This window comes from Barbus barbus (genome assembly GCF_936440315.1).
Source record: "Barbus barbus genome assembly, chromosome: 16".
In the NCBI taxonomy this organism is placed as follows: Eukaryota; Metazoa; Chordata; class Actinopteri; order Cypriniformes; family Cyprinidae; genus Barbus; species Barbus barbus.
The window spans coordinates 29376793-29396589 of record NC_136744.1 but is presented as its reverse complement, the minus strand read 5'-3'; the positions used below and the strand labels follow the sequence as shown (position 1 = coordinate 29396589).

General features: G+C 37.1%; 2 protein-coding genes across 3 annotated transcripts in view; one reads left to right on the top strand and one right to left on the bottom strand.

The window, feature by feature from the left end:
* Nucleotides 1–3276, bottom strand: part of LOC306882884 (egl nine homolog 1-like) — a 12095-nt gene extending 8819 nt beyond the window's left edge. Inside the window, exon 1 of the mRNA XM_079437874.1 lies at nt 2478–3276. Within this exon, the coding sequence (XP_079294000.1) occupies nt 2478–3182 (705 nt within the window). The 5' untranslated portion in view covers nt 3183–3276. The remainder of the gene's footprint in view (nt 1–2477) is intronic.
* LOC306882885 (translin-associated protein X-like) lies at nt 2612–19797 on the top strand. Of its 2 annotated transcripts, none has more exons than XM_079437876.1 (6): nt 2612–2931; nt 6319–6411; nt 6485–6599; nt 10383–10513; nt 15952–16061; nt 18812–19794. In XM_079437876.1, the coding sequence occupies exons 2-6, from the start codon at nt 6375–6377 to the stop codon at nt 19190–19192; spliced, it is 774 nt and encodes a 257-aa protein (XP_079294002.1). In that variant the 5' UTR covers nt 2612–2931; nt 6319–6374; the 3' UTR covers nt 19193–19794. The 2 variants fall into 2 exon arrangements, with proteins under 2 accessions (XP_079294002.1, XP_079294001.1); XM_079437875.1 differs by lacking the exon at nt 2612–2931 and adding an exon at nt 5903–6208 and having other exon boundaries at nt 18812–19797.

Genomic DNA, 19797 nt, shown 5'->3' with positions numbered 1-19797 from the left:
TTACTTTACTATATCAGGGCCTTAAATTTTAACACTTCCACTTTTTAACACTACACTCTTTTCTTTCATCTGCTCTAAAAACATTCTTTTTTTTGCATAAAAAAATTTCCTAAAGAAATATACGCCTATAACATATCTCAAGCATAATCATTTACATTAGAAAGTTTTTATGACCATGCACGAACCAATCCAGTCAAGAGTGTTTAGACTTTTGAGTGCTAGTGTTTACAATATTAAGAGCACAGAAAAAGACTTCCACTGTGTAAAACTACCTGAGTATTGTCTTTTTTATTATTTTGGTAATTGCACTGTAGAAAAAAAAAAGTTGAGCCAATTTAAAATTAAGGCAACTAACTTCAGCAGATTTTTGAGTTTTCTCAACTTGTTGTTTTAAGTTTATACAACAAAAATTGAGAAAACTCAAAAATCTGCAAAAAGCTGGTTGCCTTAATTTTAAATTGGCTTAACTTTTTATATTTTTTACAGCGTTGCTGTCATGTCAAATATATGCTTAAGAGTTTTCCTTGAAGTTTACTCTAAGTTTTTGTTCATAGATCTGCATTTCTATCATCAAATTGAGGGAATAACAACCCAAATATAATTTACATTAACACAGACTTGCATTGCATTCAAGATACACACTTTATCAGTTCATTCCCTGGGAATCAAACCCATGAGCTCGGCGTTGCAGTGTTTGTGTTGTTTGAGATTAACGTGTGCTGTTGCAGGCCGTTTTTGCAAAGAAAAAAATGAAACTGTTGCTCAAAGCTTCTAACAGAATCTAAATATAAATACTCGCTGTAATTTTCTTTGCAGAAACCATTACTTTCCTTACCCAACCCAAAAATAAAGGAATAAATCACAATTTGCCAGAAAAAAATAGGAAAGAATGCAGCAACTCTGGAAATGACAGTGAAATTAACCAGAATAGTTTCCCAGTAGCTCACAATAATTATATCCAAAATGAACTAAGTCACAACATATCTATAATAAATAGTAACTATATCAGCCAACAATGATCAGCATCAGTCTGATAACACTCAAATTCAGGCTTTGTTAATCAACCAATCAAGACGTGGAGACATTTTTATGGAGTTTTTTGTTCTTTTTTGAGCTTAACAGCCAATATGCATTCATTGCATGGAAAACATGCATGTGTTATATGAAAGAAAGTCAGTCATACGGGTTTGAAACAACACAAAAGTGAGAAAATCAAATCGAATAATGTATTGAATAATTGAAAATACATGTAGAGTGTGTTCAAAAATGCATCCATCACTTTGGTTGTGATATTAATGTAAAAACATTGAAATTCTGGCTTTTGTTAATCAAGCAAGCAAGCAATACTGTGTGCATACTAATGAAAGCCAGCAGACGGGGAAGGAAAAGCATGCATGTCAACTCCTTCAGTTTCCAGGATGCACCTCATGAAGTTGGTTGTGAGAACGCTAACAGCGTGCAGAGCTGGAATCGAAAAGCGTTTCATTTTTTGTCTCTACATAATCACTATTTTTCCATTTGTGTTGTTTTGTAGTTTGGTGATTTTACTATTACTCTAAATGGTAAAATTCTATAATAAAGAATGCATGAGAGGAGATGCATGCTTTGACTAATACTCATTTAAAAAAAACTTAAAATAAAAATAACAACATTGAACTGCAAAATGGGAGTAAAGTGTGCAGTTAACATCATAGTTTGTGTTCTTTGGAAGACAAAAGAAGATATTTTGAAGAATGGTAACTAACAGTTTCGGTTCCCATTGACTTCCACTGTCTGGACAAGAAAAAAAAAAACAATGGAAGTCAAAGGGAACTGAAACGGTTTAGTTACCATTCTTCAAAATATCTTCTTTTGTCTTCAAACTATTTGATTATTTAAATTTTAAAACATCTTATTTTGTGTTTAGCAGAGAAAGAAATGCATAAAGCTTTGGAACGACATACGGGTGTGTAACTGTGACCCTGGAGCACAAAAGCAGTCGTAAGTCACTGTAGAATATTATATTTGTAGAAGTAGCCATTGTATGAGTCAAAATTATCCATTTCTCTTTTATGCCAAAAATCATTAGGATATTAAGTAAAGATCATGTTCCGTGAAGATATTTAGTGCATTACTTACCATAAATATATCAAAACTTCATTTTTAATGAGTAATATGCATTGCTAATGACAACTTTAAAGGTGATTTTCTCAATATATATATATATATTATATTCCATATTTCCAAATATTGTCCGATTCTAACAAACCATACATCAATGGAAAGCTTATTTATTCATGTATAAATCTCAATTTTAAAAAAATGACACTTATGACTGGTTTTGTGGTCCAGGGTCACATTGCTTCTTTTTGTATTGGTGTACTGTCCCTTTAAATCAGCAGATTGATCTGACACAAGACAGTAACTCATACAGTTCTTCAAAACAATGATGCAACCCTGATAATAAATCATCCACACTACTACTGCTGCATACTTACTTTAGTCCTTCCATTGATTGTGTAGTTTCCCAGTTTACCATTGCAATTCCTGACCAGGTCATCCATGCGACTCATCAAGAAGCGGATCTTCTCGCATCCAGGCTCCTTCCCCTCGATCCAAGTGATTTTATCCCCCCTGATGTCCTTAGTAGAGTCACTTTTCTGACTCACCAGCTGTCCATCAGTGAATTTACCAGTGTGGTGAAGCGCTTTCACGTCCTCCAGTATGGACAGCCCGAGGTCTTCATCCAGAAAGTTGTCCACTACACAGATGCCATGTTTGTTCATGCATGGGACGATATAGTCAGTGGCCAGTTTGTGGGCTCGGGGTTTGCTGCTGTCCGTCTCTGAGCTGTCGCTTCTCTCGATCAGATCGTTTCTGTCTGGATCAGCTGGTTTCTCCTGCTCAGGAGGAGTTTGAGACACGATCTTGGTCTTGTCAGCCACTCTGCAGGTGAGTTTGTGTTTCTTCCAGTGCTGCTTCTGATGGTCCTTGCCGCAGTAGAAGGAAATCCGGCACCGACCGCACTTTAAAAGGTTGTCCATCTTTCCACAAAGCTCGCAATACTGTTGATCCCGAACCGTAGCGCATCGGTCCATGTTCACGTTTGCGTGCTGCTGGCCCTTTAAATCCAGTCCTTCCCCACGTGATAACTTCGACAACTGAACACGAACACCGGCGTCCGTTTCATCGTAAAACAACATTCTCCGTTAAACAAGCGGCTCCATCCAGGCGCGCGTCCTTGCGTGAGTTGCGTCGCTTCGCGTGCCGCACGTCGCCAGTACAAACCAAGCATCTGACGTCATTTGTGTGGGCGTGGCCAAGGGCCAAAACTGATAAATAGGCGCCGCCTCGTTTCATTCTCACACACTGGAGGCGGCGGAGAGAGAAGATACAACATCTGTCGCATTCAGAAGGAGCTTACAATGTTAATGCTTTTGTTAGGAGTAGGTGGCCTAATTAGTGAGAATTTGGAGTAGCCTATAGGCTGCAGGGTTTAGTTCAAATGATTCTAGTTCTTTGTGACAAGATCACTTTAGATCCAATTACTTTTAAACTGAATTGAAAACGACCTGCTAAATCAACTTAATCTAGTCTGTCTAACCAAAACTAGATTAATTTTCTTTTTTAATCATGCTGATAATCCTATTAAAAACGGTCTTTGTTTAGTTGATTATTACACCTGTTTGTTTCACAGTTATTCAAGAACAAAAGGCTTTTAATCAACATTAACAAAGACAGCAGATCTGTTTCAATGCATTAGTGAATACTGAGATGACCTGCCCAACTCATCCCTATCTATCTTCAAGAAACACATCTCTTCCATCTTCATTTGACCCTAGCACTGTCTATACTAATTCTATTTTATCTGTTTTCTTTTTTCTTTTTTTTAAAGGAAAGAATAAAATAATATTTTTATTCTAACTGCTTGTTTCCTTTTTGTTTAGCCTATTATTAAAAATCATCCTCTAACACTGGCATTCTCTATTTTTCTATTCTTTTGACTTGTTTAATTGTTATTGATTATATTTAAAAAAGTGTACTGCGTGCGTTTCACTGAAAAAAAATATTAATTGAATTTACTCTTTTTTTTTTTTTTTTTTTTTTAAGGTAAGTGATTGCAATACATTTATTTGAGCTACATTTAAATAAGTAGTTGACTACCGTTCAACAATTTTTTTTATTTAAATTTAGCTAAAATAAATTGATTGCAACCACTTACCTTAAAAAAAAAAGAATAAATTCAATGAATATTTTTTTTCAGTGTAGCTTACTAATACTTGTCACTGCACTTACATATTATTGCTCTTTTGTTGGTTTTGATTGCTTCTATTGTTCTCCTCATTTGTTAGTCGCTTTGGATAAAAGCGTCTGCTAAATATATAAATGTAATGTAATGCATTGTTTTGTAATGTACTTCATGTAAATGGTATAGCAGCATGCACAGGGCAAGATGATGGACTAATAAATGCACTATAAGGTAAAAAACATCTGATAAATAGCTACTATTCTCAGATCTAGTCTATATAAAGATTTTCAAACTGATGTAAAAAACTATTTAAACTAAATGTTATTAAAATATTAATAAAATGTGTTTAAGTAAATGTTTGCACTATGTAAATTTGGTCTTAGCACATGAAAATATTTAGCTTATTTTTACATTTTAGAATGGGGGTCTCATGCGTGAGGATGATTGGGGGTCTGAAGAATTAAAACTCCTGGTCTAAATGGCCAAGTCACACTATTTTTGCAAGTTGCCAAGCAATGAATCCTTCAGGAGAAGGTTTGCAGGGAGGAACAGTAATCAAAGGAAAGCACCTCTCAACTAGCTTTCATTCACAATAATTCTGTATGTGTCAAAGACTTTAAGATGTATTACGCACACACACACACACACACACACATGTTGGTTTTTGTGGTTTATGGGGTCTCTCCATAGGCGTAATGGTTTTTATCCTGAACAAACTGTGTGTGCTATTGCCCTACACCAACCCTACACCTAAACTTAGCCCTCACAGGAGACTTTGTGCATTTTTAGATTTTCAAAAAAACACCATTTAGTATGTTTTTTAAGCCTTTTGAATTACGGGGACATAGGCAGTGTCCTCATAAACCACCTTCATATTGTAATACCTCTGTCATACCCATGTCATTATACAAATTTGTGTCCTCATAAACCACACACACACATATGTGTGTGTGTGTGTGAGAAAGAGAGAGAAAATTGTATTAAAATTCCATTATCTTAAGAAAGTTTATTTTTTGTAAAATCAATTATGAAAATATGTTTTCTAAATTATTTAAATTAAATTTGAGTAGATAAATAATTTTAACATCACCACTTTTATACTGGAATTTTTTATGATGCCTCATATACAAAACTTAATGCAGTTCCAGCAAGTCACAGCAAAAGCATAAATAGTAATAATTATAAAAAATATAAAATAAGAAAAACAAAAGGGGTTTAATCAACAAAACATACCTCTAAAAGTTTGCACGACTTAAGAACTTGTATCTATGAGATTTAAAGATTTGAATAAGGAGAAATTTTAAAAACATCAGAACTTGTGCATAAAATAGTTGGCCAAACCTAGAATATTATTAAGCAAAAACTCAATAGCCAATTCAGATTGGGATAAAAAAAAAAATTAATATATTTTTGAAAATTTGCATGAATAAAATAAATGTTCCAATAGCCTAAATGTTCTGAGATGTGTCTGAGGAACATTATTAATGTCATTAATCATTTAAACAAACTCTTTAACCTTCGGGAAAAAGGAGAAAAATAGAAATCTTGATCTGACTCGCCCCTTTCTCCTTGGCGAAACTAAAAAAGTGATTTTACTGAACCAAAACATCCTCGTAAGACTCAAGTCAATGGACCAATCTAAACTACGTTACCCAAAATGCAGCGCGGCGGCACGCAATTGAGACGCGCAGGTCCCGTGTAAACAATAGAAGTCCGTTCGCGTGCCAGTGTTCAAAATAAACTAAATTATACGCAAAACGCCGTTTTTACAACGAATACACGATATTGAGAACGCATTTATAAAATACGTTGTTTCTAGGTTTTATATTTGAGGAAGTGCGCCATCATAGAGACACATTGATGAAGGCGTTCAGCTGGATTTAAACAGCCAGCGGGTCAAATAAAAGCAGTTTACGGTCCATCCGTGCACACACGTGTCCTGTCAAACAGACTTTATTAGAGAAATGAGTAAACGAGAAGGTAAAGCCTGACTTTCATCGCAATTTAAAATCATTTGACGCTCATATAGATTGCGATGATGGCGAGTTATGCTGTTTATGTAAATAAATATGTTTTAATGTTCCTCGCAGACGATGGATGTGCCAGAAAACGAAAGACAGAAGCTGGATATAAATCAGAGGACTGTATGAATCCGGATTCATCTGTCATCGCTGCTTTCAAAGGTGAGCCAGTCATGTGTTCTGCTCCAGATGAATCAGTCTGATACATTTACTGCTTTGTTTTCTTCTCGGACAGTATTCCAGCAAGAGCTCGACACCAAGCATGATAAACACGAGCGTCTGGTGAAAATCAGTCGAGATATCACCATTGAGAGCAAACGGACCATATTCCTCCTGCACAGAGTCACCAGGTGAGATGCACGATTTATTTAGGATTTTTTTAACAGTCATTTTGTTCGTTTTCAATTATTTGGGTGATTTAGAAAAATATTTTGCCCTCAATTAAAAGAAAACCATATTTTTTTTTAAATAAAATGCAAATTCATACTAATGATGGATGAGTTTCATGACATTTAAATGATTAATACACTGTTTTTATTATTTTATAGAATATATAAATATTTTTAAAGTTTATTCTGTTATTGTATTATTTTTAATGTTCAAGTATTTGGGTGAATACAAAAATATTTTTGCCCTAAAAAAATTTGTGTGTTTTATTATATATATATATATATATATATATATATATATATATATATATATATGCGCGCATGTGGATTTTTATATACATCACATACACGCATACAGTGGGGCAAATAAGTATTTGATACACTGCCGATTTTTCAAGTTTCCACACTTACAAAGAATGGAGAGATCTGTAATTTTCATCGTAGGTACACCTCAACTGTGAGAGACAGAATATAAAAAAAAAAAATCCAGAAAATCACATTGTATGATTTTTAAATAATTAACTTCCATTTTATTGCATGAAATAAGTATTTGATCACCTACCAACCAGCAAGAATTCTGTCTCTCACAGACCTGTTAGTTTGTCTTTAAGAAGCCCTCCTATCCTCCACTCATTACCTGTATTAATTGCACCTGTTTGAACTCGTTACCTGTATAAAAGACACCTGTTCACACACTCAATCAATCAGACTCCAACCTCTCCACTATGGGCAAGACCAAAGAGCTGTCTAAGGACACTAGGGACAAAATTGTAGACCTGCACAAGGCTGGGATGGGCTACAGGACAATAGGCAAACAGCTTGGTGAGAAGGCAACAACTGTTGGTGCAATTATTAGAAAATGGAAGAAATTCAAGATGACTGTCAATCTCCCTCGGACTGGGGCTCCATGCAAGATCTCACCTCGTGGAGTATCAGTGATCCTGAGAAAGGTGAGGGATCAGACTAGAACTACACGGGAGGATCTGGTCAATGACCTGAAGAGAGCTGGAACCACAGTCTCAAAGGTTACCGTTAGTAACACACTACACCGTCATGGATTAAAATCCAGCAACGCGCGCAAGGTCCCCCTGCTCAAGCCAGCACATGTCCAGGCCCGTCTGAAGTTTGCCAAAGACCATCTGGATGATCCAGAGGAGGCATGGGAGAAGGTCATGTGGTCAGATCAAATCAAATCAAATCAAATCACTTTTATTGTCACATCACCACAGCACGTGTGCCTTCGTGAGTGAAATTCTTGAGAGCGTGCTCCAGACACTGCAAAAACAATTTACATATAGACATTACCATACATACGTACAGACTTATACAGATGACAATGTGTAATATACACATACATATACTCAGTACACACAGTGTACTATTAGACAGACATACAGTTACCGATACACAGTATGTAGTACACATTCTACGTTATATACACACAGTAATATGCGAAGATGCAGCAGATTATATATAAACCGGATGTGCAAATGTCATGGATGTGCATTGGATGGTATCCGGTGCTGGCAAAAAGATTGTTGTATTTGTGCAGTAGTGTACTGGTAGTCCAGTTTGAACTGTATGGGATTAAAGTGCAGTGCGTATACTGTAAGGTGGGATTATGCTGTAGGTATATTAGTTTTGACTGTTCATTAGCCTGATAGCCTGAGGAAAAAAGCTATCCCTCAGTCGGCTAGTGCGGGATCGGATGCTGCGGAGACGTCTTCCTGAGGGCAGCAGAGAGAGCAGTCTGTGGGACGGGTGGCTGGAGTCACTGATGATCCTCCGGGCTTTCTTTATACACCGCCTGGTGTAGATGTCCTGGAGGGAGGGAAGCTCACCTCCAACAATGTGACGGGCAGTTCGCACGACCCTTTGCAGAGCTTTGCGGTTGCCAGCAGTGCTGTTTCCAAACCAGGCGGTGATGCAGCCTGTCAGGATGCTCTCCACAGTGCAGGTGTAGAATGATCTGAGGATGCTGGGGTTCATTCCAAACTTCCTCAGCCGTCTCAGGAAGAAGAGGCGTTGGTGTGTCTTCTTCAGCACTGCATCTGTGTGAGCGGACCATGTGAGATCCTCAGTGATGTGAACACCGAGGAATTTGAAGCTGTTTACTCGCTCCACAGGTGTCATGTCGATGGTGATGGGTGTGTGTTCTCTGCTCTGTCTCCTGAAGTCCACCACCAGCTCCTTGGTCTTCTCGATGTTGAGTGAGAGGTGGTTCTCTTGACACCATTTAGTCAGGGTTCTCACCTCCTCTCTGTAGGCCGTCTCATCGTTGTCAGTGATCAGGCCTATCACCGTTGTGTCGTCAGCAAATTTGACGATGACGTTGGAGCTGTGTGTTGCTGTACAGTCGTGTGTGTACAGGGAGTACAGGAGTGGGCTGAGGACGCAGCCCTGAGGAGCACCAGTGTTGAGGGTCAGCGGGGATGAAGTGTTGTTGCCCATTCTGACCACCTGACATCTGCCTGTCAGGAAGTCCAGGATCCAGCTGCACAGAGATCCGTTTAGTCCCAGAGTCTGGAGCTTCTCAACCAGTGTGGCAGGCACTATGGTATTGAATGCTGAGCTGTAGTCCACAAACAGCATTCTCACATAGGTGTTCTTATTTTCCAGGTGGGAGAGAGCAGTGTGCAGGGTGAAGGCAATAGCATCGTCTGTGGAACGGTTTCTGCGATATGCAAATTGTAGATGAGACCAGAATAGAACTTTTTGGTATAAACTCCACTCGCCGTGTTTGGAGGAAGAAGGATGAGTACAATCCCAAGAACACCATCCCAACCGTGAAGCATGGGGGTGGAAACATCATGCTTTGGGGTGCTTTTCTGCAAAGAGGACAGGACGACTGCACCGTATTGAGGGGAGGATGGATGGAACCTCCTTCCCTGAGTAAGAGCATTGAAGATGGGTTGTGGCTGGGTCTTCAAGCATGACAATGACCCCAAACACACAGCAAGGGCAACTAAGGAGTGGCTCTGTAAGAAGCATTTCAAGGTCCTGGAGTGGCCTAGCCAGCCTCCAGACCTGAACCCAATAGAAAATCTATGGAGGGAGCTGTAACTCCGTGTTGCCCAGCGACAGCCCCAAAACCTGAAAGATCTGGAGAAGACCTGTATGGAGGAGTGGACCAAAATCCCTGCTGCAGTGAGTGCAAACCTGGTCAAGAACTACAGGAAACGTCTGACCTCTGTAATTGTAAACACAGGTTTCTGTACCAAATATTAAGTTCTATTTGTCTATTGTATCAAATACTTATTTCATGCAATAAAATTGAAATTAATTATTTAAAAATCATACAATGTGATTTTCTGGATTCTTTTTAATTCTGTTTCTCACAGTTGAGGTGTACCTACGATGAAAATACAGATCTCTCCATTCTTTGTAAGTGGGGAAACTTCAAAAATCGGCAGTGTATCAAATACTTATTTGCCCCACTGTATGTGTGTGTGTGTGTGTGTGTGTAGAGGTGTCCAAATTTGGGTATGAAAACTGAAAAAAAAAAAAATTATATATATAATAGTTGAGTACGCTTTACAAGAACATACTGTTTCTGCCTTTCTGCTTCAAAATTTCACGTTTAAATCAATGTTTTGTGCAATTTACGAGCAGTTTTTGAGTGAAAATCGTTTCCTACACCATTTTTTTCCCCCAAATGCAAGATACATAGAGTTGTTCCTGCTTTAATGTCAAGGGATAAAGGCATCTGCTAAATGAATGCAAGCAAGCACAAGTGTTTTTCAGTGTTCCAGATGTTGAGGAGATCCTGACCGAGGCCGATGTGAAACTGGATGGTGTGAAGCAGAAGATCGGATGGATAGCAGAAGAACTGAAAGGAGAAGATTTACACCAGTTTCACAGAGCGTTTACACCAGGTATGTTATATATACGTATTATAGTCTGGTCTTATCCTGAATACAGGGTTTGTACAGGTTCTGGAAATCCTTGAAAATGCTTGAATTTCAGTGTATTATTTAAAGGTTTAAAAAGTGCTTGGATTTTAGATACAGTGCTTGAAACTTCCAGAGATTCGAATTGCTTTCGTAATAATTCACTGGGTGTGACATGATTGTTTGTACATTTACAGCAATTATTCAACCTCCTATTGCATACAGTCTATGGAGGACCAAACCTGCATAAATTAAATATGAATAAATATATTAATGAATAAATGTGATAATAGGAAAATAAATAAATGATAAACGACTTAATAAAATAAATGATTAATTTGTAATAAAATTAACCCCCCCCCCCTTAATTTATTTTCTGATTTTATACATTTTTAAACTTTTTTTTAAACTTTTATTTTTTCACAAATTTTTAAATATATTTTTATATTATTTACAACTTTAAACTTATTATGCCCATAATTTAACTTTATTCTAAAAATATTACAACTTTAATCTCTTATTGCTTCTAAAAATTGACTTTTTTTCTAAAAATATTATGACTTTATTCACAGAATTTTGACTTTATTCTAAAATATATGATCTCATATTGCTACGACTTTACTGTCATAATTGACTTTATTCTCAAAATCTTATGGCTTCAGTGTCGTAATCTTATTGTTGCATGCACAGTGTTGTATTTGAAGACTTTTGGCCCGTTGTGCACAAGCTTGTGCAGTTGATCTTCACTAAATAACTCAAGTTGCTTAATGTTCCAAGGTCACTGTGCTTTTCCAGCCTTTATTATTTCTGTCTTTCTAAGAGAAGAGGGGGCAGACACAACGTCTGCAAACTTCTGAGGAAAGCGTGGATAAGGCAGGGAGGGGACCTACCAAATTCTGCGGTTATCTAGCGGGGAGGGGAAGTCATTTTTAGATTATGCTCGCAGAGAAATCATCGGGGTCTTACTTGAGACGTGACCGAAATCAGATCCTGCCAATTAGCTTTCTATTTTTCTTTGCATTTGAAGAGCTTTATTGGGCTGTGACCCTCAGGCTCAAGCGTTGATAAAGCGTTTCACGAGCTTGTGTTCGTGCAGAAGCCATTAAAGTTACTCGGTTTGACAGTAATTGCCACTCATACGGTGATCTGATTAACATCAAGTTTGTGCTGGTCAAGAGGTAGCTGAAGATTTTTAACGCAAGAAGCATTGGTGCATAAACAGTAATAGTAAGGTGACCTTAATCAGAAGGGTTTATTCATTGAATAGTTGCTTACTTTAAGCTGTCAGAATGATCTTATTTATAAGATGAGTGCACATAAATGCTGCAATAAATGCCGTAATCACTAGTGGTTGACTTTATGCATTGATTTAAGATTAATAGTGGAAAAAAATAGTGGCATTGCTCAAAATTCAATTTTATTTGTCAATGTTGATTGTACAGTTTAGTGAGCATTTTCCATTTCCCGTAGATAAAGCATCAATTATGCACCTAAAGCACATTTGCTCTTTATTTTTGCTGTAGTAACATTAAACTAAATTTTTGTTAGGATTTAAAATTAATTTTTTTTCCTATTCACATTTTTCTTTTGTTCATGCATGTTTTCTTTTTTTTTTTTTTCTTTTTTTTTTCTTTGTGCCATTTTTTTCAAATTAATTTTTTTGCCATTTATTATTTTTAATTAATTGTATTGTAATTAAAAAAAAAAAAAAAAAAATCTTTGGATTATTTGAACAAAAATATATAAAGAACAGCATTTATTCAAAATAGAAGTCTTTGCTATCACTTTCTTTAAATCAATTTAGCAAATATGCTGACGAAGTATTCAGTTCTTTCCAAAAAAAGAAAAAAAAGTATCTTTTGAACGGTAGTTTTTTTTTTTTTTTTTTTTTCAAAATCTGTTTTAAATAAATGCTGTTTTTCTAAACGTTTTATTCGTCAAAGTATTCAGAAAAAAATATCACAGGTTAAAAAAAAAAAATTGATAATCAGAAATGTTTCTTGCAGCAATTAGAATGATTTATAAAAAAAAACTTACTTAAAAAAAAATAAAAATAAATAAGTCTTACCAATCCCAAACTTTTGAATGGTTATATTTTATGTGAATTGGGTTGTCATCCCTCAATCCAAAAAAAAACTAAACAAAAAAATTCTCCCCCCAAAATAATGAAATAATTAATAATTATGACTTTGGAACTTGACTAAATCAGTAGCATCACAGGAGGCCGCATTAAATCATTCCCTTATATTTTCTACAATAGAAAATGTTTATTTTTGTATTTAAGCCACAAAAGGTGATGACAGCATGTTTGCATGAAGAGTTTCCCGGTTCATCGCAGACAAACACACAGTTTGTTTATCATCTGAAGCCCAGTGGCATTGCTGAGCAGTAACCGAGGAGTGATTTCTACAGGCTGTTCCTGATAGAAAAGAAGATAATGCTTCACCCGTATTAGAATCTGCTCTTTTCTTTCATGCTTGGCACCAAACGTCTCTATTGCACAGCCTTTCGACTGTCACTCCTATTCACACAAACACTGTGTTTGGCTCACTGAATGCCCAATTATCTGTTTCACACTGGCACAATTCATCAGCATCTGATCCGGGGACAGAGATGGACAATGTATAATGTTACAAAAGGCATTGAGCATTTAACTCTAGACTGTTCGAGATGAAGATGCAGGCTGGTCTCATCTGTGTAGTCGGCCAGAGGTAGATTAGTAGTTTGGGTCCTGGTCTTGTTTGGGCTACATTACTGTATGTCAGTCTCCGCCTGTTAATCATGTCCTCTTGCACCAAATATTGCCCCGAGCCCATCTCAGACATGATAAAATATTTGTGAATATTCAGTTTTAACAAGATTTTGAATAGAAAGTTCTTATCAAGCTGTTTACATTTATTCTGTGTTTGTTTGTGCGTTTTTGTCTTAGTTTGTCAATTTTTGGCTGTTAACTTATATTAGTGATTAATCTATAATTTTATTATCTGAATCTGCTTGGAGGATTAACAGAATAACATGTTGTTGTTTTTCTAAAAATGCATTTATTCCACTGTTTGTGCAGCTTTCTAAACTAAGATGGCATTATGTGAAAAATGCATTTATCTTTCAAAAAAAGTATGATCACTTATAATAGTGATATTTTAGTGTCATTGAGATACTATTGTAATTTTTATTAATATTTTAGGTTAAAGTTTTAGTAGTTTTATTTTGTTTTTTTTTGTGTTTTTTTGTTGTTGTTTTTTTTAGGTTTTATCAAAAATATAAATCATCCCTATTTGGGACAATAAAGTACATTTAAATATTTCAATAACACTGGTTTATTATATATAATATAATTATTTATTGTGTATATATTTATTTTTGTGTATATTTATTTATTTTTGTGTATATATTTTATATTAAATACATGTTTTATTAATTATATATTTATTAATTATATATATGATTTTCCTCCCAGAAAAATTAAAGTAAAAGAAAAAGAGTCAGCCGTTCTAACAGTTGTAAATGTAGCTGGAGTTGGTGGTTTTGACTAGTAGCCTCAGCGTGTTTACATGCAGTAAGGTGACCGTTCTGACAAATTAACCTCCAAAGAAATGTCTTGCAGAGGGAGTCTCCAATCTCATGCTCGATAATGTTATCTCTCTTCCTGCTGAGCCTGAGAGAGACAACAAAACCTCCTGTGCGTGGAGTGTTTGTGGGAACCCTGCTCTCTTTCACATGCTCAGCATCATAAAGAGCCCTTGAGTTCTGGGCTGAGATTTTGTTTGAATTTTTATGTTGAACATCGTCACACTGCATGTAGAACTGTGAGCGGGGAGCGACAGATAAGAAGGTCTTTGATGTTAATTGCCACTCCAAAAGTAAAGCTTAATCACAAAGTCTTCCGTCCTGTCATTATTGGCCTGATGTTTATACAAGAGCTGGACACAAATACAGTTTAGTCAGTTTAACATCATCTGACTGAGACCGTTTGAATGGCAAAAAAAAAACTAATTCTATAAATGCATTTGTTGCTTATGAAAGTTTTTATTTTTTTATTTATTTATTTTTTTTGGAGAGAGAGGAAAAAACGCCAATATTGGCCAAGGGCGTAGAATTTAGTAGGGACGCTATGCACCAAAGTTCAACCACTACTAAATTTTCCCTAGCAACCAGATACAACAATCTCTCAAATATTTATTACAATATATACTGATAAATTGAACATTCACTTCAATGCTACGAGAGACTGAATGCATTCAACTGATTTCCTATTGAACTGAACTGCAGCTCAAACTATTTAAAATCTAGTGAATTAAGCTACAAACTCCATCATAAAGCACAATGTTTCCATCTAACATGTATTTTGAGTGTTTTACTAATTGGCATTAAACCGGTTCCTCACCTGAATATGTTCGTAGATTTGTGTTGGATGTTATCTTTTGAATTGAATTATTGATCTTTTATTTGTAAAGATAAAATTGTATTCTTTTATTTCAGTGAATGTAATAAAACTAGAGAGCTGAGGCAGTAGTAGTGCTGACAGTGTCATGTAAACATGACTGAAGAAGACGCGAAAAGCAAAGAAACAGACCAAATTGAGTGAGTCATTTACGCTTGAACCGCTCCCATTGATTCAAACTTGATCAATCAGTTCAAGCGATTCGCCAGCAGAAACCAGATCAAAAGAGCCATTCATTTTTGAATTTTGACATCGCTTATAATGATTTAAAAAAGGCTGACTCAGGGTGTCAAGTTGAACACATGAAGTCCTGTTTTCTGAGCGCTGGAAAACGAGACAAATACAGAGGAAGTGCACCACTTTTTTGCAGTTTTAGCAAGTTTTTATTTTTTATTTTTCATGTAAAATGAATTTAAATGTAACGGAGATCTGTTGAAAGTTGTATCTTCACACTTTGAAGTAATAAAACATATTGTGTTCCGTTCAATTTATTCCTTACTTGGTCTTAAAAATGTCTTAAATTACCTTCATAAAACCTGCAGAAACCCTGTTATTGTCGCCCTCAACTCGGAAACTCGGGTCTCCCTCATTTGAAATCGCGTTCCCCCCTCGGGGGGCCTCCTCTAACGCCTGGCCCTTGGAATCGTCCTAAACCCCCCCCCCCCCCCCCTTACGGCACCCCTGTTTATAGTGATGGTTGAAACAGAGGTTTTTTAACTATTGTGTCACAAAATGATTCACTGATTTGAAGCGCTCCAATCAGATCTTGTATCATTTGATTTCAGTCAGAACTTCGAAGCGGGTTTGCGAATCATTTCGCAAATTGAATCTGATGTGCAATGATGGTTCGCAAATCATTACTCAGATTGATGCTTCAGATCGTGGGTCTCGTATGATTTGATTTAGATCAGAATGAAAGCTTTGAGAACTATCACACGGCTGAAGCATGATAATGGAGAGAGTGTCCTTGTTTTATCTCCAGGCATTCAGGAGTATGTTGAGGCCGTGTCCTTCCATCACTTCATCAGACATCGTACACTGATCAGCCTGGAGGAAATCAACGCTCGTCTGGTCTTCATGAGAGAAAATAAGGTACGATAATGAACCCTAAAGCCAGCATTATGCATTGGTCTTAATATAAACACGGCCTCCTTGATGTTGTCTTGCCAAAACAGACAGGCTACGTTCCTGAGAGCACTTTCACCAGGTTTATCAGATTGCTGACAATCACTCCATCTTTTGCTGCTATTTTTAGAAAGCAGTGGTGGCTGCCTGCTTTGCACATCTCTCTGTAATTGAGATATTTTTATACGCATTGGACCAGTTTGAGTGAAAATGTGTGGCCATTGATTTCTTAGTTTTCTAGCCGTTTTGTTTGTGAATAAACTCTTGAATAAAGTGGGGTTGATGTATTTTTGTAGGCCAAAAACAAGTTTGCATTTTAGCACTTAGTTCCACCGTCTCAAAGTCAATGCTTTTTTTGTTTTTTTTGGAATGGGCTTTAGGTTGTCTGTGGTCTATTTTGGTGTTTTTATGGTCTATTTTTACATGTATTTCACACACACTCACGGACCACTTTGTTAGGTACACCTTGCTAATACCGGGTTGGACCCCCATTTGTCTTCAGAACTGCCTTAATTCTTCGTGGCATTGATTCAACAAGGTGTTGGAAACATTCCTCAGAGATTGTGGTCCATATTGACATGATAGCATCACGCAGTTGCTGCAGATTTGTCGGCTGCACGTCCATGATGCGAATCTCCCGTTCCACCACATCCCAAAGGTGCTCTATTGGATTGAGATCTGGTGACTGTGGAGGCCATTTGAGTAAAGTGAACTCATTGTCATGTTCAAGAAACCAGTCTGAGATGATTTGAGCTTTGTGACATGGTGCATTATCCTGCTGGAAGTAGCATCAGAAGATGGGTACACTGTAGTCATAAAGGGATGGACATGGTCAGCAACAATACTCAGGTAGGCTGTGGCGTTTAAGCGATGCTCAATTGGTTCTAAGGGGCCCAAAGTGTGCCAAGAAAATATCCCCCACACCATTACACCACCACCACCAGCCTGAACCGTTGAGACAAGGCAGGATGGATCCATGCTTTCATGTTCTTTACACCAAATTCTGACCCTACCATCTGAATGTTGCAGCAGAAATCGAGACTCATCAGACCAGGCAACGTTTTTCCAATCTTCTATTGTCCAATTTTGGTGAGCCTGTGTGAATTGTAGCCTCCGTTTCCTGTTCTTAGCTGACAGGAGCGGCACCCGGTGTGGTCTTCTGCTGCTGTAGCCCATCTGCTTCAGGGTTCGACGTGTTGTGTGTTCAGAGATGGTATTCTGCATACCTTGGTTGTAACGAGTGGTTATTTGAGTTACTGTTGTCTTTCTATCATCTCTAACCAGTCTGCCCATTCTCCTCTGACCTCTGACATCAACAAGGCATTTTCGTCACACAACTGCCGCTCACTGGATATTTTCTCTTTTTCACAAAGTCATGTTATTAAATGTAAAATGCACTGCAAAAAATAAATATCCCTCAGTATTTGTCTTATTTTTGTCAAGTTGAACACATGAAGTCCTGTTTTCTGTGAAATGGAAAAAAATTAAATGAGTTTATGCTTAAAACAAGAACAAATGTCTGCTAGTGAGGTATTAACTTTTTTCCCCTTTGAATTAAGTTGATTTTTCTGAGCCTACGGGCAGATATTTGTTCATGTTTTAATCATAAACACTCCATTTTGATCAGTTTCACAATGTCATTTTCTGTTCAAGTAAATACATCTTGATTTAATAATCTTGGACATTTGCGCTGGAAAACGAGACAAATACAGAGGAAGTGCACCACTTTTTTGCAGTTTTAGCAAGTTTTTTTTCTTCATGTAAAATGAATTAAAATGTAACGGACATCTGTTGAAAGTTATATCTTCAAACTTTGAAGTCATAATATTGTGTTCCATTCTATTTATTCCTTCCTTGGTCTTAAAAAGGTCATAAAAGTCTTAAATTACCTTCATAAAACCTGCAGAAACCCTGTTATTGACGCCCTCAACTCGGAAACTCTGGGCTTAAAGATTTCCCCAAAATTTCCCACTCTTAATTACAACTTTGTGTTCATGTGTGTTGAACTCGTAAATGTGATCTTTCCAACGTGACCAGAACTACAAAAATACATAATCGCTGCAGCTCTCTATTGGTCATACTGAAGATTAGGGTCACTGGTACTACTGGAGCTGCACAATTAATCGAATGTGATTTTTTTATGCGTATTTTTCAATGAAGAATGATTCTGTGATCAGTAGTAAATCTCCATCCGAAGGGCAGAGGACGCTCTCGTGCTGAAACTCCACATAAGTCCTGCAGAAGAAAGGTAATGCACGTCGTTCCAGGATGTGCTCCATCTGAACCCGCTTCTGTATACCATCGAGCCTTTACCCAGCGAGTTTGAGTCATTTATAACATGCATGAGAAGCATTTATGAAACTCTTGTCCCACGAAATGCCACATTTAATAACATGTTTTTATTCCAAACTCACTTAGCATTGCATTATAAATATACTTTATTATAATGAAAAACTCAACAAGCATTACCTTTCTTCTGCGGGGCATATTTGAAGTTTCAGCGTGAGGAGCGTCCTCTGGCCTTCGGATAGATATTTACTACTAATCACAGAACTGTGCTTCATACACCTAATCGCAATTTAATTTTGATTAATCGTGCATCCCTAGTCACTACCAGATTGATCAGCCATTCATTTATTAGTTAGAATAAAAAGTAATGATCCAGAAGCCATTTTTGGCAGTATAAACTCTATGTTTGCTTGTCTCTTTCTCTGAAGGGTGAAAGTGAGGTTGCATGGACCGGCCCGAGCGTATTGACCTTCCAGATAACGCCGACCGACTACCTGCTGGGCATCGCGGACCTGACGGGCGAGCTGATGCGCATGTGCATAAGCAGCGTGGGCAACGGCGACATAGACACACCCTTCCAGCTCAGCGGCTTCCTGCGGGAAATCCACGATGGTTTCTCCTACATCGGCAACACGGGACCCTACGAGGTGTCTAAGAAACTGCACACGCTGCGGCAGAGCCTGGGGAAGGTGGAGGACGCGTGCTACACCCTGCGTGTGCGTGGATCCGAGATTCCCAAACACATGCTGGCCGATGTGTTCACCAGCAGGGCGGCGACGCATTTGGACCGGGATGAGCCGATGGCGTGAGATACCGAGATGCGACCCTATGTCCTTTCCTTTGCATGTTGGACTTTGCAAACTGGGCATAATATTTTTAGTTTAAGGACTCTTTGTTTAAATGGTTGCATGTTGTTAACACATCTAGTTCTTCAGTTTTGAGCTGTTGTATTTCATATAAATTGCAAAATGTTTAACTGATCTTGTTCCGTCTAATATTCCTGAAAGTTATAAACATGTTTACCATTATTTGAAATCAAACAGCCTCAGAACTGTCAATAAAACTTGTTTTTGGTACAAACTTGACCCCCTGCTACATCTCAACAGATCACATTAGGGTGACCATATTATAAAAGATTAGTTATTTCATAAATAGCCCAATTGTTTTACCAATCTGCACTGTTTTATGTATTAATTGATTTTTAATCAAGAAAAAACTTTTTCCCCCACTAAAAATGTTATTTGAAGTATTTTCAAAGATGGGAAGTAATATTGTCTATAAATAGATTTCCAATTAAAGTTTTGAAGATTTATTAAATATTTGATTTTTTTTTAAATTAACCTGCTCGAAATGCTAAAATGATTCCGGTGATTATTCTGTAAAAAAAAATGAAATAAAATCTTTAATAGTTGTG

Excerpts from the sequence above, each read along its gene's own strand:
- LOC306882885 (XM_079437875.1), top strand. Across the intron at positions 6,412-6,484 it reads TGTCATCGCTGCTTTCAAAG|TATTCCAGCAAGAGCTCGAC; the intron begins GTGAGCCAGTCA and ends CTTCTCGGACAG. Across the intron at positions 10,514-15,951 it reads TCACAGAGCGTTTACACCAG|GCATTCAGGAGTATGTTGAG; the intron begins GTATGTTATATA and ends TTTTATCTCCAG.